Source organism: Pollachius pollachius (genome assembly GCF_949987615.1).
Source record: "Pollachius pollachius genome assembly, chromosome: 12".
Classification (NCBI taxonomy): Eukaryota; Metazoa; Chordata; class Actinopteri; order Gadiformes; family Gadidae; genus Pollachius; species Pollachius pollachius.
In genome coordinates, this window is record NC_136945.1 from 11,963,893 (window position 1) to 11,984,268 (window position 20,376).

Here is a 20,376-nt window from a genome sequence, read left to right on the forward strand (position 1 = left end):
GGATACTTTCTTATATAAAGCAACGTATGAAACCCATATAGTGTGCATGCAGTTGCCCAGGCATGTGGCCCCATTGGGACTCTAACCACCTTACCCCGGCAGTGTAATCACCATGTTCTACAAGTCAAAAATGAGTTGTATACACACTTTGAATACAGTTTGAACTTATGATTTGTTGCAACTTATGATTTGTTTGTTGGATTTGGGGGCATTTTTACAACCTCTGGGTAGAGCTGTGTATTGATGGCGTTTAAGAGTGTGAGGAGGGAGATGATAGGAACACCAGTCACGCATCTTTATCAATCAACTTGTAGTCAGTGAATAGATTAAGAGAAGCGGGAGATGCATGTAAATGTAGGCAGGGTACCGAGGCAAGCATTCCTATGGGTTGTTGATTCCTTTACACCTGTTTTGAATGAGGATCTATTCAAGATAATTGTCTCTCTCACGAGGTAGAGATAGGCTTTACACGGCAGGGGGTTTGTGTTTTTCTTCTACCACTCCCTCTGTCCGACATCGCTTTTTGATCAGCAACACTACATTTTTTGTATTAAAAATTGTCACTATCTGTTATCGTTCAGCATGTGTAGAACTGAAACATCTCGAAAGACAAATAAATAAATCATGTGTCTGTGTCGTGCGAGTTTAACAACAACTGAATCTTTTCCTATTCATCATAACCACATGCACACAAAATTCCTAAAAGTTAATTGGTGCTTGAGATAACAACAAAGGCAGTCCAAAGAAAACGTAGGAATATTTTGTACTCTAGGTTTTACACTGCATGCTATGCTTTGTCTCATTTTGTATAAGTATTCATCTACTTCTTGTGGATTTTTAGAAGGCCCTCATCCAAACCTTCAAGAGAAGAAACCACTGGTTTTACGCAGACTTTATTTGCAGTATGCCGGCGTCTGCGTGCACTTGAGTGTAGGGTCAACTTCAGCTGAGTGTGTCTGGGAGAGCCTTCCATGTGCACGCTCCGCAGGGAGGGGAGAACCATGTGTGTATCCTTCGTCCACGTGTTCCATGTTGCCATTACACATCAGTGCATGCTATCCCATATGGCTGAGCTCCTCTGCACCTGTGACTTCTCCGTCTGCGGTCCATTCCGTTCAGAGCGCTCTGGAAAAAAAAACACCTGGCGCCGGAGAACTCACGTCGCCACGCTGCTCCTCGGCAGGCCCCTGCAGGGCCCTGTGCTGCTGTATCCAGGGGCCCCAACGCTGCCACGGGGGCCTTTCGCTGTCAAAAGGGTCCCTAACCATACCCTGGGGGGGTCTGTACCATTGTCCCTGCATTTGCTTGAGGTTCAATCCAGAAATAAAATAAGAAAATTGCTTGATTCTGCTTATAACACAGTAAACAAAGATAATCAGATAATAGTTACTGTCATCTTTAAGGTAATAAAAAAAGTTATCAACCTTTTAAGCTGAATGAAGATTTTCTCCTGTGTTGCTTTACGTTTAAAGGAAAATATCTGGTTGATAGTCCAATTTGAGGATTTTTTTAATGCTGGATTTGTTGCACATTGATTCGGAAGAGTTGAAGGGCAGAGGTACAATAATGTACACAGTTGAAAGGTTATTTTTCCAATCAGTATAAACTATTTAACCATGCTGTGGTGTAACCTTACATGGATCGTACTATGTTTCATACTACAGTCTGATCTGTAGTATGATCTACAGATCAGATGTGACGTCATGAAGGGCATTCTTTTATTTTCTGTCCTTGAGGGGTACCAATGGTAAAGTTATTGAAGAAAATGTTCAATTGCCATCTGCTGAACTGTTATTTCTTTTTCCGACTGCTCATCCACTCAATGTGGTTGGCATAATAAATAAATATATGAATTCATATGCATCCATACATGGCTTCAAGATCATACAGATTGTGCACATTTCGTCGATGCACAAAGAAAACAATCCTAAGCGACAGAGATGCACTGCGCTTCCTCCCAAGTTTCTCCGTGGCACACATCTGGATTCCCCTCGGATGAAACATCCTGTATGTGACCTGAGCTGGAAACCATATACTCACCGGCGGTGCTGTTTCTTCTGCCAAATGAAACAAGCATGAGGGTGGGGTAGGTAGGGCCGGGTGGCTGTGGTTGGGAGTGGGCCGGTGGATGTAGAGTTCAGCGGGAGTGAGGGTTTGCTGCGTAGTACTATGATAGTTGGCCGCTGTTTGAAGATGCAATCTCCTGTTTGAGTGCCATTGAGCCAGCAGGATGGGAGGGTGCCAGTGCACCTCTCCCACTGGGACATCCCATCCCACCCGCACCGGGGTCAAGTGGATTCTCCTGTAAACACTGATTAGATGCCCTGGAAGAGGCTCTGCCAGGCGGATGGCTCCCCCCTGGACCGTCAGGGGGGCAGAGAGGGAGAGAGAGAAGGCCACAAAAATGTTTCCCTCTCTTGCTTTGCCCTTCTTCATTTCATTTGTTCTTTCATTTATTTGTCAGTTGAATTTAAAATCTATGTCAAGAGAATAGCAAGAGAATAATATTGGTCAAATTCTGGAACGATCATTTCTGTGATGTAAATAGGAAAAGAAACTAATGTAGCAGTAGACAGACGACTCATCTAAAACAGATGCGTCATGTTTTCAGTTTCGTTGATTTCTGCTGGTTTATTACATCCAGATAGAGAAGGTATAGCCTACTGACTGCCTGGGCTGTACGCAACGAACGATGGAGATGGGATGCGCTACGTTTTTTTTTACGTCAGCCATATATTTTATTTAAACTTGATGCATGAGGTTTAAAGAATCCGGCTGATGTCACTTTGCTTTTAGTTGCTCATGAAAGGACCAATGGTGGCACAAGTAAGCAGATACCAGTCTATGGTGCAAAACATTAGCATGATTCCGTTATTTGCCAGACAGACAAGAGGACCATAGGCTGTTAAAGAAATGTATCATGTTTTTCCCATCCTTGTCACACAAAATAATGTGAATTGGATTAGACACATTAAGCCATTTCAAATAAGAAATGTTTTCAAAATGATGATGACCTTAGTACTGGCTTTAAAACCAACCAACTTGTGGTGCAAAGAACAGCTATCTGCTGGTGGGGCTGTATGTGATGCCCTGTGTGTCACCACCTTGAAACGGTTCCAGCAGTGACTGAATGAAAACATATGGTGGCACATGGGCCTGCGTCTTCATTTAGGAAACATATGGGGGGCGGGGGTTGGGGGGGCTTACCAGAGCGGCTGTGTTTGTCATGTGGGAAAACGAATTCGCAGAAGAACACTTGTATGAACATCTGAAACAGCCATTCATACATCAGCAGCGGCATTAGCGCTGGCATACAGAGCATAACTGTGAGCCTTTCTTCTTCCATTAGACGCTGGTCGAAGCGTTTCCACAAGGACTCCCTCAACGTACGTCTAGGTGGGAAACATGAAGAGTCACACTGGGAAATGGAAGAATTTCAATGAATGAAGATTCCTGAACTGTGTGTTAAGTTGATGGGGAGATATAGCTGACCTGACCCATGGATGCTTTGAAGATGTGAAACTTTGAATACAAAAAGGAATGTGCATTGAAAGAAATTGATAACCTACATTGCGGGAGTGGGGATGGTGGTGGAAGGGGCTAGGGGTGGTACAAGGGGCAGTCCATAACCACCTCCCCACAAACCCCAAGGGAAGGGCAAATAGTGGATGGCTGAACCGATAGGGGAGAAGACCCAGGGAATTGTCGATTTAAAAGCTCCAAGCTAATAAAAAGGGGAAATGATGTAATTGGTTTCATCTGTTGTTCGTTTGCATTGCCTGTGCTCATGGAGGCTTGCTGATCCTTCGAGTGGAGTGGAGCTCAGAGAAGGTTAAAGGTGCGCAGAGCGCCTCTGAACTCTTGTGAAGTCCTCTCTTTTAATTCTGAACTTGAGACTATTTTAATTGACAGGGACCTTTTGTTGAGTGAATATGAATTGGGGTTATGGTGTTTTAACACGACTGTAGGGACCAGAGTGCACTTTGCCCTAGGGCGGCTTAAAGGATTTTGTTTCTTCGCTATCAGTGCAATAAATGTCTACTTCTGCACATGCCAATGCTCATTGATAGTTTCGCGATTCCAATAAAACATAATTTAAGTCTATTTTGTATCTTATTTTATCAATGCTAGGATTTTTTGGAAAGCCGGGGCAATGTTGTTAGATGGGCAGGCAGTCCTCTGTTGACATCTGATTTTTGTATTCCTGTGGTTTTAATCATTTTTTTAAACATAAATATTAAGAAAATGAGAAGGTAAACTTTCATAACAGGCACCAGACCCCAGCTCTCTATGCATGTTTTGTTTTTGGTTTGTTTTTGAGTTTATGAACAACAGTCAGGTCTGTTGTGTGTGCTTTAAATAATTGCGCTTTTTTGGAATGACTAAAATGTGTTTGACTTATATGCAGTCACCTTGAATATTAGAACCACTGGCCATCATATACATAGAATATTCAATTATTTACATGTTCAAGTGTGATTTGGTCTATGTTTCCTTGTGAGAGACGCTGAGAAAAAACCCTCCGTCAAGGTTAGTCTATCCTCCAAAGCTCTGTTGATGCACGATTGGAACTAGTTCAAGATGTGGGTCTTAGACCAAAAATCATCTTCCAAAAGCCATTATCTTTCTATACATATAGTTGCGTGTGGAGAGGTCTATCAAAGAAGAACATTCAATTTACCCCATACTAATAAAATACTCTTCGGGCTTCTAGAGTCAAGGGAACAAGACTTGTTTTGTACCTAACCTCACTCCTCTTCTCTGTGGGAGCTGGAGTCCGTTGTTTAAGCATTAAGGCCAAACTTAGCTTAAGGCCCAAACCTAGCTAGAGGCCCAAACTTTGCTATGGAGGTCCAAACCTAGCCAGAAGTCCAAACCTAGGTAAAGGGTCAAACCTAGCTAAAGACACAAACCTGTGCTGTTTTCCAATATCCATACTATCTGTACTCACTATACTTAGTTTGAGTACGTAGGGCGTTCCAATTAAGATCGGGGCGAAAAGAGGTGTACTGAAAGGACACGGGTGGTGTACTCAAACAGTCAAACCGCAAAGTGTGGATCAATGTAAGTGCACCACGGAGTAATCGATTTGGAAACAAGACTGAGATCTGAAAATCTGTGCACCTAGTGAGAGCGGGTAGTGTACTACGTTTAAGTGTACTCATGGAAGTATGGATATTGTAACACAGCACTAGCTAGAGGACGGAACCGAGCTAGAGGCCCAAACCTAGCTAAAGACACAAACCTAGCTAAAGACACAAACCTAGCTAAAGACACAAACCTAGCTAAAGACACAAACCTAGCTGGAGGCCTCCCAAGGAATTTATAAAAGCCTGCACTCTTAGGTAGAAATATAGCCTTCTTTGCAGAACACTGCAGGGTCAAGCATTTTGTGCCTGCTGTTCCTATTTCCTTATTATTTCCTCACTGATTTACGCCGAGGAGCGAAAGGGATATTTTTTTATTAACCTGCAGGAGGTTGCTCCATCTGTATGGTTAATGGAAGCAGAGGGTTACCCTCTACTAGCATATATGCTAATAGGAAATATGTTTTTTCGATGGCCAGGACTTTTCAATGGATTTATGTCTCAAATATAAATTCAACACACATAATCAATTATACATGCCATATCCATAAAAAAATGTTCAGCTAAGATTTCCATTTTCACTGCTTACCCCCCCCCCCCCCCCCCCCCCCCCCCCAGCTAGCTCCACCCATGGCTATGTTTTTATCTCCCATTCTTCCTCTCACCTATGTGCAGAAACCTGTGAGAAGGCCCACTTTATCTTCAAAGAACATTAGGAGGTTCCTGATTGGCCACTGTCCTGGGGTTCAAAGAAGTCTGCATGAGGTTGCTGATATTGGTTTTCCCAAAAAAAGTACCAGCCGGTGTCTTTTTGTTTTTCCTACATTCATTCCTGTTCTTTAATCAGCCGCTGCAGTGTTTTGTTGCCTTAAGGTTATGGCCTTATCTTGAACCCACTGTCTTTACGTCCCCACCTCTGTTCTGTATGGTAATACCGGTGCCCAAGAGACACCACAAGACACCAGAGAGAATCTTTTCTTTTCTTGAGAGAAATCATTGAATTGGTTGAGTCAAAAGCATGCCCTACGGTCAGATTCATGTAATGGTGACATCCATGAATGAGTACTTTGTGTTGTGGTTGGGAGGCACGGTGCATGAAGCCACTTCACCCTGGCCTCACGACGGTCCGCTGGGCATGTCCACAACTGAGCAATGCCTCATTACAGGAAACCACAAGCCCAAAAGGGATCCCTCCCTCTCCACTTCACTATACATTTAGATTCACTTTTACCTGTGCAAACCCAACCAAAGCTTTCCAGACTTAACATCAGGTGTGAATTAGAAAACCCAAAGTAAAATGTCTGGTTATGATTTAGTATATTATTTACAGCAGGGACCAAATGTTCTCTCTGGCGTGCTCACGTTTAACTACGAAAACAAAATAATTATCTATGGTCCACAATCCAATCCTAAAAAACAACAATCATTATGACACTGATCCAAAACTGCGATAGAATGACGCACATATAATATGAATGACACTGTCAAACATCAGGACTTTAAGTAAGAGAGGGCACAGCATTAAGGTGTGACCTCTGCAATAACACTTAACTGCATTGAAACTAAACAACGGACTGAGTAATGAGAGAGAGAGAGAGAGAGAGAGAGAGAGAGAGAGAGAGAGAGAGAGAGAGAGAGAGAGAGAGAGAGAGACTTTTCTGGTTTCCAAGCCCTCGTCCCCTGGGTCGCAAAATCTAATGTTGTAAGCTAGCATGAAAGCCCCAGTGATATCACTTACAGACCCTGGACATTTCCCAAACTGCTTGGTTTACAGATGAGCTGCATAGTAGAGAATGGTTCAGAATGAGGAGAAAGCCAGGGTCATGTCAGTGTGGTCAAGTGTTGACATGGCCATTTGGTGTACTTGAAATGAACCTTACGGAATTGTGATCCAACTATTTTACAAGACGACAAAAACTGTCTTATAATGAGAGTTGCATGATGAGGTGATTATGAAAAGTAAAAATGTTTGACTTAATGACAATCACCTGTGCGCTTCACCTTAATGGCACTTGATACAAGGATCAGATAATTGCATCAAAACAGAATACATATATTGTGTTGTTAAGCCATCCATTTTTTCACCGCAAACTGCTCCCGTAAGAGTCCGATAACTGCTTCTTCACAATGCTTCACACGCTACCTCGGCCCAATTCTATCAGCCAAATGTTCTGGGAATTTCATTTGAAGGCGTCTGACATACGATACTTCCTGTTACTCTGAAGCCGTCATCATTCCGAAAGCCAAAGCGTAAGCTTCCCCAAAGGCAATATGCCCCTGAGAGTTACAAGAGCTGGATGACTTCCAGCTAAATATATGATTCAGTCCATCTCCCCTGATGCTTAGATAAGCCCATTTAGCAATCACAGCGAGCTTATCTGCTATTGAACATCGCTCTCATTGTCATAAATACCAGAAGTTACTGAATTGTTAATTAATACAAATAAATACACTAAGTCCATCAACAAAGTCTTGTGTTTGGTAAACAGGTATTTTTCAATATTTATTGATAGAATTGAGATGAAGCAATTTTATTGACGTGTTGAGCAGCTATTATGACCAAAGCAACTCACTGTATTGATGTTGGTGAGGCAGCCTAAATAGCAATTTGCTATCTAGACCTTTATCAGATCTAGTCAATGTTAAAATGGTACTTCTTCCAATGTTGAAGATTTTTAAGGGAATGGCGGTGTTGTTCTTTGCATTCAGTATTCATCTATCCACTGCTATCAAGGTTTACTGATGTAAGTGAGATGCTTCCCTGTTTGAAACCTATCCTACAATTGTTTCATGAATTATGCATTAATCCAAACCATATTCCTTGTGTTTTCTGATTCTAACCTCCTTTTTCATTGGGGAGCGTGGGCTGTGATTGCAGTGAAGCCCCTTCCTTCCTTTATCCTGCTGCGCTCCAAGTTTTACACCGCTGCTGTGTTCATCTGTCATCTATATTGAGCCTACTGGCTCCTACTGGCCAATGGCAGGCCCTTTAAACTACCAGTTCTGACAGCAGGAACCAGGCCACTTCACTCTGCGGGCTTGACAGCCACAGTGTAGTCTCTCAACCCTGAGGCTAAACTATATCTAATATGACAAGGGGAGGGCAGAGCTTAAGCAGAAGCAAGCCACAAGTTTTATGAGACGAAAGGCAATGGCGTGATTCTGCTGTCCTTCACCAGCCAACCGGTCCAAACTGTTAACATCGGGCGATCACTCACTGCTTACTCCACAATGCAGAAAAGAACAAGACCACAGTTGATAACCACTGAACATAATAAAGCTGTGTTGAGGACGGATGTTTCATGTTAATACATTTTCTCACGTGACATGTACATGCAGCTGTATCCAGGAATGATAATCGATCACAAGCAATGCTGTTTGGCCAAATTATTTTTTGGCTTAAATAATGTTCTCTAATACTGCTTGCCCATTTGGTATTAGATCAGAGAAATGTCCAGAAACCAGACCCACAACAAAACGATGGAATCAGCTGCTCTTCTCTCCTCTTGACACCCAGACGCGGCAGAGCGAGGAATGTTAAATAAAAGCTGTTTTCAAAGAAGGAACACCGATAACCTCGGGCAGGTTCTCATATCTCCCCTTCGTCCCTTCACTCTCTCACTCCAGCTGTCCATGTGTCCACACACCGCACCAGACGGTCCAGGGGTGTCACGATATATCCCTCCCCTTCCCCAACACCGTACTCTCTTTCCCCTGAGGCTGATGAGAGTGTTCAGGTCAGCATATGGTCCTTTCCTCAAGCGTTGGGGCCAACAGAGAGTGGGAGGGCTAGGTGGGTGATCCTGCAGCAGCAGCAGCTCAAAACTCACCACAGAGAGAAGATAGGCCTTGTATCTACAGTATTTTCAGAGTCAGCCATATGTCCAACTCTGCAACAACTTCACTGACCCCGCCTGCACACACACACACACACACACACAGACACACACACACACACACACACCACACACAGTAACACACACACACGCACACACGCGCGCGCACACACTCACACACACCGTGCCCGCGTGATCAACAAGCCTCTTGAAGTGCACTCTAAACAATGCCGTTATTAAAAGTAGGCCCATGCATTCCCTTTTCCAAAGACCCCGAGGAGAAATGGCTCAATGGGAAGTGACTTGACTCGGTGCACTGTAAACACACAGAGAATTCGTGGAAGCGCTGAGTGGTTTTGTGGAAGCAGAACTTTTAAGGGGGTCCCCCCTCGCTGTGGGACCCACATTATGTCACGGCTGGTATCATGTTACCACGGTTCCTTTGTGATGATGCCCGTAACCCCTCACTACTCCCTCTTTCTTTCTCTCTCAACCCTCACCCCATCTCTCTCTCTCCCTCACTCTCTCGCTCTCTCTTTCCAATCCGAGGACCAAAAGGGGGGAGAAATGATAGAATATAATAGAGGATAATTGTTGACCATTCCACCAGAGGATCGGTGGAGTCTGAGATGCGTTGGGGTTCTGCAGGGACACCCCGACAGCTGCTTGGCTGCTTTGGTCGCCTAGCGGCCGTATCCCCGGACCCTCTGTGATGCTCTCCCAGTGACCTGCTCTCAGAGGGCCCCCCTACTGCACTGAGGAGGTCCAAGCTTGTCTCTGCGGCCTTGTTTGCTGCAGTTCGTGATGCTGCGTCACTGTGGACTTGTTGTGACTGAGGTGTGCATACGTGATGGCCTTGGAAAGGTCATGAGACTGTCTGTCTGAAGGTCTGAATTGGCCATTGGGATGTTGTCTCTGTTATGACTGACAGAGGCGAGCAGTAACATGTTAAGTGAAGCTCGATGTGAGTGTTTAAAATGCTAGAGGTATAATATTAAGACTAATTCCACCCCATGCACATGCACAAACGCACACTCACACACACAGACTCACTCATTCACTCACTCACTCACTTACTCACTCACTCACGCACTCGCATGCATGCAAATTGCATTCCATGGTAAACTGCAAGAATCTAAATCAACTTTAATCTAAATGATCAACTATTGTAGAAATGAACATTCATTTTTTATCAGTGCTTGAATCTGTCAGTAACTAAAGGTAATTTAGTTGTAGTCAGGGTTTGGCGATGTACCAATTTTGTGAGTGCTGCAATTAAACTCAATGATTTTTAAGGTGTCCTTTATAGAGGTCTCAATGATTCCCAACTGGTGGGTATATTGAGGGCAATTTGAGAGGTAGCATAGTGGTAATAGTGAAATAATTACTTATGACACAAGTTAGTCATGAGGCTAGACCAGTTGTGAACCACTGGTCTTGGCTGATGACACATGTTAGTGCTGAGGCTAGAACCACCAGTCTACAGTAAAGTGGCCTAGCTTTAATATGTGAAGCCTTGTTTACGTGGTACACTTGGTTCCCCTAGAGTCTAGACAACCAAGTGAACTCATAGACCCTCACACAAACACACACACGCACGCACGCACGCACACACACACACACACACACACACACACACACACACACACACACACACACACACACACACACACACACACACACACACGCACGCACACACACACACACAGGGTAAGACATGCTATTGTGTCATTGAAGAATCCATGAGGGGAATTCATTTAGTGATAAGAAGCATTGGAGATGATGGCTGTGGAGCGGTTTTGTGTGGAAAACCTTTTTTGAGCCTCAGTCAAATATGGTCACTTGTGGGCACTATTATGTGTTTCTTTCTAAATGGCAAATAATGATGAACTAAAACTGCATATGACAACGATCTTGATTTGTGTTCTTTTTAACCTTTGCTGAAGTCTGGGTATGTGATTGGTGTGCTCTAAGTTGCTGTTGCTTCTCATTTTAAGAGTGTTGCCTAAAGGCAGCTTTCTCCTGGCTGGTTTGACCTCTGACCCCTGTGCTGTAAAAAGAGTTTATGGTGAGTTCTCGGAAAGGGACAAATTGCAAATGAAAGGGTTTAAAGGGGTATTTAAGGGGTTCCTGATTTGTGAACTATCATTCTGCAAGGGCGAATGTCTCAATGAAAAAAACGCTGTGTTTTTGATTGTAACATGTACTTTTATACACTTTATTTTGTATAGTTTATTTATCTTTTATGTAAAATCACGGAGGAGGGAGTGCATCCCTCCCCCATCATGTACATAATGTATACGAATGAAGCACATACAAACTACTCACGGGGCGAGGGTTGAAGCTGGTAGGGGAAGCAGCAGCCAGTGGCTCAAACATAGAATATAATATTCATGGAATAGAGATAAGAGATCCAAATAGAATGGAGATGAGTACATCGCACACTGATGGACAGCCGCCAGGTAGTTATTGCTGGACTATGATGTTGACTATTTACTGTCGACATCTCTTGGCTATGACAGCCACCGCTGCTGCTGATAGATCCATTGATTGAGTTTACCGGCCACAAACAAGACTCGCGGATAACGGTATTTTGAGGTTTTGTATTTGTTTGTGTTTATAAGGGTGTTGTTTACAGTGCTGTTCCTGTCTTTTAAGTATGTGTCTTGTCTGCAATGCGTGACATGCATTACACTGTGTTTGACACAATGGTGTAGTTGTGCTTTTAATTAAATCACCTGGAGTAATGCATTCATAGCTGATGCTCTTTCCAAACATCAGGATGTTTTTTGAGCACTGTGTAATAAGGATTTTAAAGTAAGTAAAGTAAAGTAAGGTCGTAATCAGGCTACTACAAGAGGGGTTATTTATTATATTGACATTTTTTAGCAGTGTAGTTTTAGAGGTCTGAGGGGTGACAGACTTAAACACTCTTTGATCTTTGACCATACAATGGCAAAAACATATTTGTGGCTATACCATTGTTTTGCCCCAAATCCTGTAGCCCATAAAGCCATCAGTATTTCTTGTGAACAATGCCCTCCTCATGACAACTAAAGACTTGACTCGTGTTATATGACGTCGCTATTTGACACCTCCAACGCATCTTTCAGGGACCCCCAGCAGCTCCAGCATACAGAGACAGCACTTCTGAATTGCCTCGTTCACAACACAAGACCCTCCAACTCTCCCTCCACTCTGTTTTTCTTTTTTCTTTCTGTATATTATGTAGGCTAACAGGGCAGGCTCCCTCACTCCACCGCTAGCACTTGTCTCGTTGAGCCCGCCCCTTGCTCGGGAGAGCTCGAGCCTTGTGGCAGCCGCAGAGCCCACCACCACCACCAGTTGACTGAGCAAACCCCACTCCTCTTTGCAGTATGCAATGTTGTCCAGGGATTCCGCAAAACGTTCACGTCCCGGTCCCGCCAGTTTACCGGCCACAAACAAGACTTGCGGATAACGGTATTGGATGTGGCACCCAGACTGTAGGCGCTTGAGCGAGGGAACACGCTGGAGGCTATGACAGCCACCGCTGCTGCTGATAGATCCATTGATAGAGGACAGATGGCCGATAAAACCCTGGGACTTTCAGCTGAGCTTCTGTATCAGCCTTGGTTGTTTCACCAAACATTTGTTAGTTACTGTTATCTGTCCTTCTCCTAATTCTCAATTTACACAAACAATTTTTTTTAGGCTTACCTTTTCTTCTCTAGGAAATATTTGAACCCCTCAGCTTGGGTGCAGGACACTCTGGACGTTTCTGTGTCCTAAATGGGAAACACAGCATTTCTTATTAAATCACTGCCTAGGACTCCCTAGAGCTGGGAGATTCCCATGACCGCCATCTGAGACACTTCCTATGACGTTGGGTCTTTTGATTTGCACCTGTAGTAAGTTTGCATTCATTACAGCCGTGTGTTTGTGTGTGTGCGTGTGAGTGTGCGCGCGTGTGTGTGCATGTGTATTTGTGTGTGTGCACACGTGTGGGTTGATGACTCCAGCTGCAAATGAGCTCCAAAGGCATGTGCCACCTGCTAACATTTATTAGCACATAAGCTCTGCTAGGGCATCACCGAGAGAACCCTCAGAGGCCTGCAGGGATGTGGTCCATGAGTGGTGGTGCTCCACTAGAACAGCTTGAGTACACAACAGGCCCCATGGGTGAGATATATTCTTTTAATGTGCAATATGGTTCAATTTATTGGGTGTTATTCACAGACAAGTCAGTTGTAGAAAGAGGTTTTGTATTTGTTTGTGTTTATAAGGGTGTTGTTTACAGTGCTGTTCCTGTCTTTTAAGTATGTGTCTTGTCTGCTATGCGTGACATGCATTACACTGTGTTTGACACAATGGTGTAGTTGTGCTTTTAATTAAATCACCTGGAGTAATGCATTCATAGCTGATGCTCTTTCCAAACATCAGGATGTTTTTTGAGCACTGTGTAATAAGGATTTTAAAGTAATTTTCTTTGTTGAGGGCAAGTAAGGTCGTAATCAGGCTACTACAAGAGGGGTTATTTATTATATTGACATTTTTTAGCAGTGTAGTTTTAGAGGTCTGAAGGGTGACAGATTTAAACACTCTTTGATCTTTGACCATACAATGGCAAAAACATATTTGTGGCTATACCATTGTTTTACCCCAAATCCTGTAGCCCATAAAGCCATCAGTATTTCTTGTGAACAATGCCCTCCTCATGACAACTAAAGACTTGACTCGTGTTATATGACGTCGCTATTTGACACCTCCAACGCATCTTTCAGGGACCCCCAGCAGCTCCAGCATACAGAGACAGCACTTCTGAATTGCCTCGTTCACAACACAAGACCCTCCAACTCTCCCTCCACTCTGTTTTTCTTTTTTCTTTCTGTATATTATGTAGGCTAACAGGGCAGGCTCCCTCACTCCACCGCTAGCACTTGTCTCGTTGAGCCCGCCCCTTGCTCGGGAGAGCTCGAGCCTTGTGGCAGCCGCAGAGCCCACCACCACCACCAGTTGACTGAGCAAACCCCACTCCTCTTTGCAGTATGCAATGTTGTCCAGGGATTCCGCAAAACGTTCACGTCCCGGTCCCGCCAGTTTACCGGCCACAAACAAGACTCGCGGATAACGGTATTGGATGTGGCACCCAGACTGTAGGCGCTTGAGCGAGGGAACACGCTGGAGTGAGCGGAGCACGGTATTCAGCCTGCCGCTCTCCACAATGTGGATAATCATGCATGTGCTCTTCGGGGGGCTAGGGTTTCTACTGGTCGCTGATTTACTGAATACGGTGGCAACCACGGAGATATTGCATGTGAATACAAGCAGAGGTAAGTCAGGCTGCTCCCTTTTTTAAACGCAACGGGTTGTTTTAGAAGTGATGCGTTCAGTATAACAGTATAGCCTACAACTGATTCTGAATGAATGAATGTTTACGGTCAACCAAGCATATGATTTGTGACGATTCTTGGAAACGTAAAATTAAAAAATACGCAAACATATTGACATTTCTTAGAATGAATGTCAAAGATTGACTTTTGCATTTTTTTTTTTTTTACACATAGGCTATAGTACTTATAATACGTGTAGGCTACAGGTACCAAATACTACTTAGACATCTCTTGTAGAATCAAACTATTTTAGATTACGCCCACGTTACGGTGAAAACTTTTTTTTATTATCGTTCTAACTTTCTTCCAGTAGCATCAGAGGAGCTCCGCGCGTATGAGATTATTACCCCGGTGAGAGTGAATGAAGCAGGCGGCGAGTTCCCGACGAGTGTGCACTTCAAGAGGAAACGGCGGAGTTTGGACCGGGACGCCAGCAACACCACGGACCAATGGGCCTCGTCCAACATCCACTACAGGATATCTGCGTTCGGGCAGGACTATCACCTGAACCTCACGCTGGAGTCTGGATTTATCGCACCGATGTACACTGTGACCGTTCTTGGAGTACCGAGAGGAGGGAGCAACATAACGGATTTCTGGGGTGGAGGAGGAGAGGGGGAAGTGGATGAGGAGGACACCGAGTTGAACCACTGTTTCTATAAAGGACATGTGAACGCTCACGCAGAACACGCCGCGGTCATCAGTCTTTGCTCCGGACTGGTGAGTTGGGATTATACACCACCACACGCGGTGATTCTGAGTGTGAATAATGTTTAACTCCCGCCACAGCCTTTTTAGTTCGACATTGAGTCCCTTTTAGCTCTAAAAATGTGCAAACAATACTATTTTTTTATCGTGACATTGATTAAGGTCTAGTTATCTACAAATGCATTCAAAGCAGAATTGCATAGTCATATTGTGAGGGGGAAACCTTTCATGCGGCGTAGTAAAGTCCAGCCCTACTTGCCTAGTTCGTTTTAAATCAATTTCCACCGGTAGTCGCCGGTGACGTCTCTACGCACGCCCGACGTGATGTAACACTGATGTTGAATAGAAACAGCAATCCATATGGGCATCTTACTGATTACATAAACATGTAAGAGACACATATAATATGAATAATTGCACTTTATTAAAAAAAACTAGTTTTGAGACAGAAGCTACACTAATGAATGACATTTGCATGAAAATGGATGATTTAAATTTTAATTTTTTATTTATTGACTTGTCCTATAGGTTTCATAAACTCTCTATAGCACAATGTAGGCTTACAGATCATTTCCATTATTAACATGTATATTAAAATGTTGGCCTTTTACTAGTTTGTATCATTGTAACCTCAAGTTTGTCACTAGTTTCCTTGTACGGTTGCCACAAGGTCTTCAACTAAATCTCCTGCACTAAATAATGAAAACAAATACATTTGCTTAGTCGACACTTTCCCTGTACAGGCCTGTCTTTGACCTCCAAGTTAGTGAGTTGCACACACTGTGTGTCTGAAATGTAACAGGCCTTCCATTGAGTCTGCCAAGAAAATACAATTGTAACCACTTTCTAGATAGACATCACCTTTTTAACCCTGGCTGCGCTCTGCAAATCCACACATTTCACGCATATAGCTGTCCTTTTAAATTATTAAAGCACGGCTCATTTGTACTTGCACAACACAGCAGGAAAAAATCCAGGCGTCGTCATGCACATACAAACCTGTGGAAAAACATACATTAACAAACCTCATATTGCTCTGTCCCTGTATCAACCCAGCTGGGCACATTCACGTCTCTGGAAGGGGAGTACTTTGTGGAACCCCTCCACAGCTACGAAGGAGAGCGCTATGAGGAAGAACACATGAAACCTCACATCGTGTACAGGAAGAGCGCTCCCAAGGAGAAGAGGGAGGGGGAGGAGCCTGCCTGTGACACCTCAGGTACCGTGTGCTGTTGTTACACACACACACACATAGACACACGCACGTGCACAAACAAACACATGCACACACGCAGACACACACTCACATAAGCACACACAGAAACACACACACACAGACACACACCAAGTAGAGACACTTAAAAACACATGCAGACACACACACATCCACACACCAACACACAGCCACACACACATGCACGCACACACAGAAACAGACACAATGTACAGAAACACATATGTACAGAAACATACTCAGCCCCATATATACATGCAGCCACATATTTACACACACACAAACACATACACACCAAGAAGAGACACAACTGTGCACACACATACACAACCACATGCAAACGCTCACATACATTTACTGATGCGCACATGTTCTATGATTGTACTTGGTTTGATAGGTATTTAACCATATTTGACCTCTCACACAGCCTGGTTATTCAGGCTGCTAGTACAGACGTCTCTATTTAGTTATCCAGTGTGCTGGGTCAGTCCGCTGGTAATAAAGTTGTGTTCCACTAAACATTCACCCAGAGTCCTCCTGTCCACGAGCCAACACTCTCAGCAGACAGACAGTACTTAGTTTGAACCAAAACCTTCTTGACTGTGCTCAACCGAGGTTTCATGCGATTCTGTGCACGTGTGTTCTGCTGGCTGTCTATGGTAATTTAGTGCTAAACGCCGCCTGTCATTATCTGGCTTCGTCATCAGAGTTCCCACAGACGTAAGCAGACGTAGTTGCCGCTGCTAGTGCATCACCGCTCATGGCCTCCATGTGATCACTGCAGGAACTCATTATGCAATGTAGTAGATGAGATGGTACAGTGATTGTTAGAGAGGGGCAAACCCAGTGCAGGCTTGAGTTGTGAATGGACACCGGAAAGGGTTTGAAGTTCATGGGTAAATGTGTGTTAAGTTGAGCTGCCATGCCGTTGTAGATTCTTAGACAAAATTACGTGTAAATGATTCAACAAACGGTTATCTTCAAGCTTGGTTATTTTTCACAGATTCAGTTTGTTTTAATTTCATTCATTTTGGTAAAATACAATATGCAACCATTTCAGTTAAGTGATTATTTTTCAAGATTCACATGCATATTGAATTATTTTTTGTTAAAACTCAATGCAAGGAACAAAGATGCACCTCAAAGGTCACAGAGCAAGCTGTAGCAGTCAGCTTTCTTCTGCCCGAAACACAGGAAAAGTCAATTGGAAAGGGAGTCTTGTATCTTCCCATCTCAGATTACTGCCCTTGCTTCCTGTTGACGTTTGTACTTCCCCTACTGTTTGATAAGAAAGTCGGAAATGGACCCGGTGTAAAGACGATCAAAGCAAAAGTTATGCCGACTTCAAACAAAAGTCAGCCATCTAAACTAAAGAAAATAAATAGGGGATATGTTCATGTGTATGATCTGTTTATGCGGCTTTTGTCAGTGTGTTTTGTGCTTTGTATAAAGACCCTACATATACATGTTTTGTGGCATCATGACCTGAGTTGACATTCAATTGGTGGAAATATCAAAGTTGATTTGTCAAGATGTGAAGGATATGAAAAATGAGACAAAGCACCTTTGTTGTGACAGTTGAACTTAGAACAAGTGTGGTTTTCTTTGTGGATGCAGCCGTTGAACGTGGGTGCTCTGTGTCTGCAGATCTATCTTAGCCCTGTTGTTTTGAATCAGTGAATGAATAAATGTTGATTGTCCTCGGTAGCGTATTGTGATTGCATTCAGACCTCTCCATTGTTGTCGGTTGCATGTGCCGTGACCCGGGCTTGCCTGCTTGTGGTTTAACACACTTTTCATTCCATTTTTATGGCTGGGTGCCAGGTCTACCTAGCATGAACTCTCTGACCCTCTCGCTTCCCTCTTCTGAGCAAGAAACTCCAGGCAGCATTCATCCATCAGTCCATTCTTTCTGAGACTATAAAAAGTGGGTTGGGGGGGGGGGGGGGGGGGGGGGGGGGACAGTGTAGCAAAATATAAATAAATCAGTTCTTGTGCTCACCTCATGCACACTTCATGAACTTCTTCAATGTACATCCTCTCTGCATTCAGCTTGCCTGAACGCAAGATGCATCCACAGTCCTTCCAATCAGTTGTGTCAATCGATGTGTGTGTTTGGGTCTTATGTTCTCCACGTTCCTCTCACTTCGTCCCATAGGTCACAAACACAGACACAAGAGGCACAGGCCCCGGCGGCGCCCAGGGGCCGGGGTGACCGGGGCCCCCGGCCTGTCCCCACCCGTCCTGGGGAGCGCCATCCTCAGCGACCTGGAGAGGCTGAGCTCAGGGCTGCCCGGCGGCGCCCTGACCCGGGCGGAGAGCCCCGCCGGCAGGGTTGCCAGTCGAGCGTCAAACGACAGCAGCGGCGACTCGGGACCCCACCGGAGGTCAAAGCGCTTCCTCTCCTACCCACGCTTTGTCGAGGTCATGCTGGTGGCGGACAGCAAGATGGTGGAGCACCACGGCAGCAACCTCCAGCACTATATCCTCACGCTCATGTCCATCGTGAGTCCTGCCTGGAGGCCATAAAAGCAGCTGGCTGGGAAAATATTGTTTTGTTGTAGAGGCGGGACATTTATAAATGTGTTTGTGTGTGTGTGTGTGTGTGTGTGTGTGTGTGTGTGTGTGTGTGTGTGTGTGTGTGTGTGTGTGTGTGGTATGTTGTTGCGATTACTCTCATGTATTACATGTACACGTCTGTGCTGCTCCTGCTGTTTGCCCGTCAGTCAGTCTTGTAGGGGGCTGCATGGAGGCGAAAGGGCAGCCCAGGGCAGGGGTAAACACCGCTTTCAAACGCTAAGCAGAGGGGGGTGGGAGGGTAGCTGGAGGCATAGCCCGTCTGACAGCTTTGATGAATGTAAAAAAATAAGCTGTGGTATGTCACATAGAGCGCATAGTCCCCGACCACTTCAAAGAATGGCTTCTCCCACGGGCGCCTGAGGCCCGGAGGGGGGGCCGGGATGACCTATAGTCGGGGTCCTGGCGAGAAAAAGCTGGTTCCTCCACAGGGGGCTCAGGTCTTTATCGTCTCCTCACTACAATCCGTCCAAGTCCACTGTTACCTGCCCAGAGCTGGTCTCAGTTCTGGAGGAGGACGACTGCACCCTGTGACGGGGACTGCTCTGAGGTTGTTATGTTCTGTCAAGCTGCCCACTGCTGTATCCATAACCCGTGTTCCTCTGGTCTGTCCGTCGTTAAAAGGTGTCCTCCATCTACAAAGACCCCAGCATTGGAAATCTGATCAACATTGTGATCGTGAAGCTGGTGATATTAAACAACGAGTTGGTAGGATTACTCACTTAAATACTTTGTTTGGTTTAGAAAGGAACACAATGCTACAGGTTGGTCATTAACTCATTCATTCTCATCATCCTCTTCTCTCATTCCTCACGATCCGTCTACTAGGACGGTCCAGTCATATCTTTTAACGCACAGACCACGTTGAAGAACTTCTGCATTTGGCAGCAGAGTCAGAACATTTTGGATGACAACCACCATTCACACCATGACACGGCCATCCTCATCACCAGGTACACGGCATGAGAACAGCCCAAGAGATCACAGAGAAAAGCCTTATTTTTAACTGCCAAACCGATTTGGAGAAGAAAAGCTTGGAGAAATAAGATATGTCAGCTGTATACTGCCTTGACACCACAAGGGTTGTGTAAAATGAGCATGTTTTGGTTGTAACGATTATATAGGTTTATTCAGTTCAATAACGGATATCTTACTGTCCTTACTGTAGACAAGACATCTGCAGAGCCAGGGATAAGTGTGACACTCTGGGTAAGTGTATCTAAAATATCTAAAATTAGAACAGGGTCCATTTCAGATCAAGCAGTCCTATGTTATAGCAGAATTTATCGAGGGAGACAGCACAGAGCCTGGGCCAGAAACCAAGAGGCGGAGTTAGCCAATGTTTCCAATGTTAATTCAATGTGGAGAAGAATATAACTCCCATGAACACTGGACACACTGGATGATACCGATAATAAATATACACTAATGAAGAGACGACTGCTGCTCTCCAGGCCTTGCAGAGCTTGGTACTGTGTGTGATCCGTACAGGAGCTGCAGCATCAGTGAGGACAACGGACTCAGCACTGCCTTCACCATCGCCCATGAGCTTGGCCATGTGT

General features: G+C 44.5%; 1 protein-coding gene across 1 annotated transcript in view; it reads left to right on the forward strand.

The window, feature by feature from the left end:
* Window positions 1-14,138: 14,138 nt before the first annotated feature.
* The window catches only part of adamts9 (ADAM metallopeptidase with thrombospondin type 1 motif, 9), a gene marked incomplete at its 5' end in the record, with an annotated part of 28,523 nt that continues 22,285 nt past the window's right edge, over window positions 14,139-20,376 (forward strand). Inside the window, 8 exons of the mRNA XM_079747836.1 lie at window positions 14,139-14,235; window positions 14,606-15,015; window positions 16,060-16,222; window positions 18,396-18,742; window positions 19,439-19,522; window positions 19,643-19,767; window positions 19,983-20,023; window positions 20,269-20,374. Coding sequence (XP_079603962.1) covers window positions 14,139-14,235; window positions 14,606-15,015; window positions 16,060-16,222; window positions 18,396-18,742; window positions 19,439-19,522; window positions 19,643-19,767; window positions 19,983-20,023; window positions 20,269-20,374 — 1,373 coding nt within the window. The remainder of the gene's footprint in view (window positions 14,236-14,605; window positions 15,016-16,059; window positions 16,223-18,395; window positions 18,743-19,438; window positions 19,523-19,642; window positions 19,768-19,982; window positions 20,024-20,268; window positions 20,375-20,376) is intronic.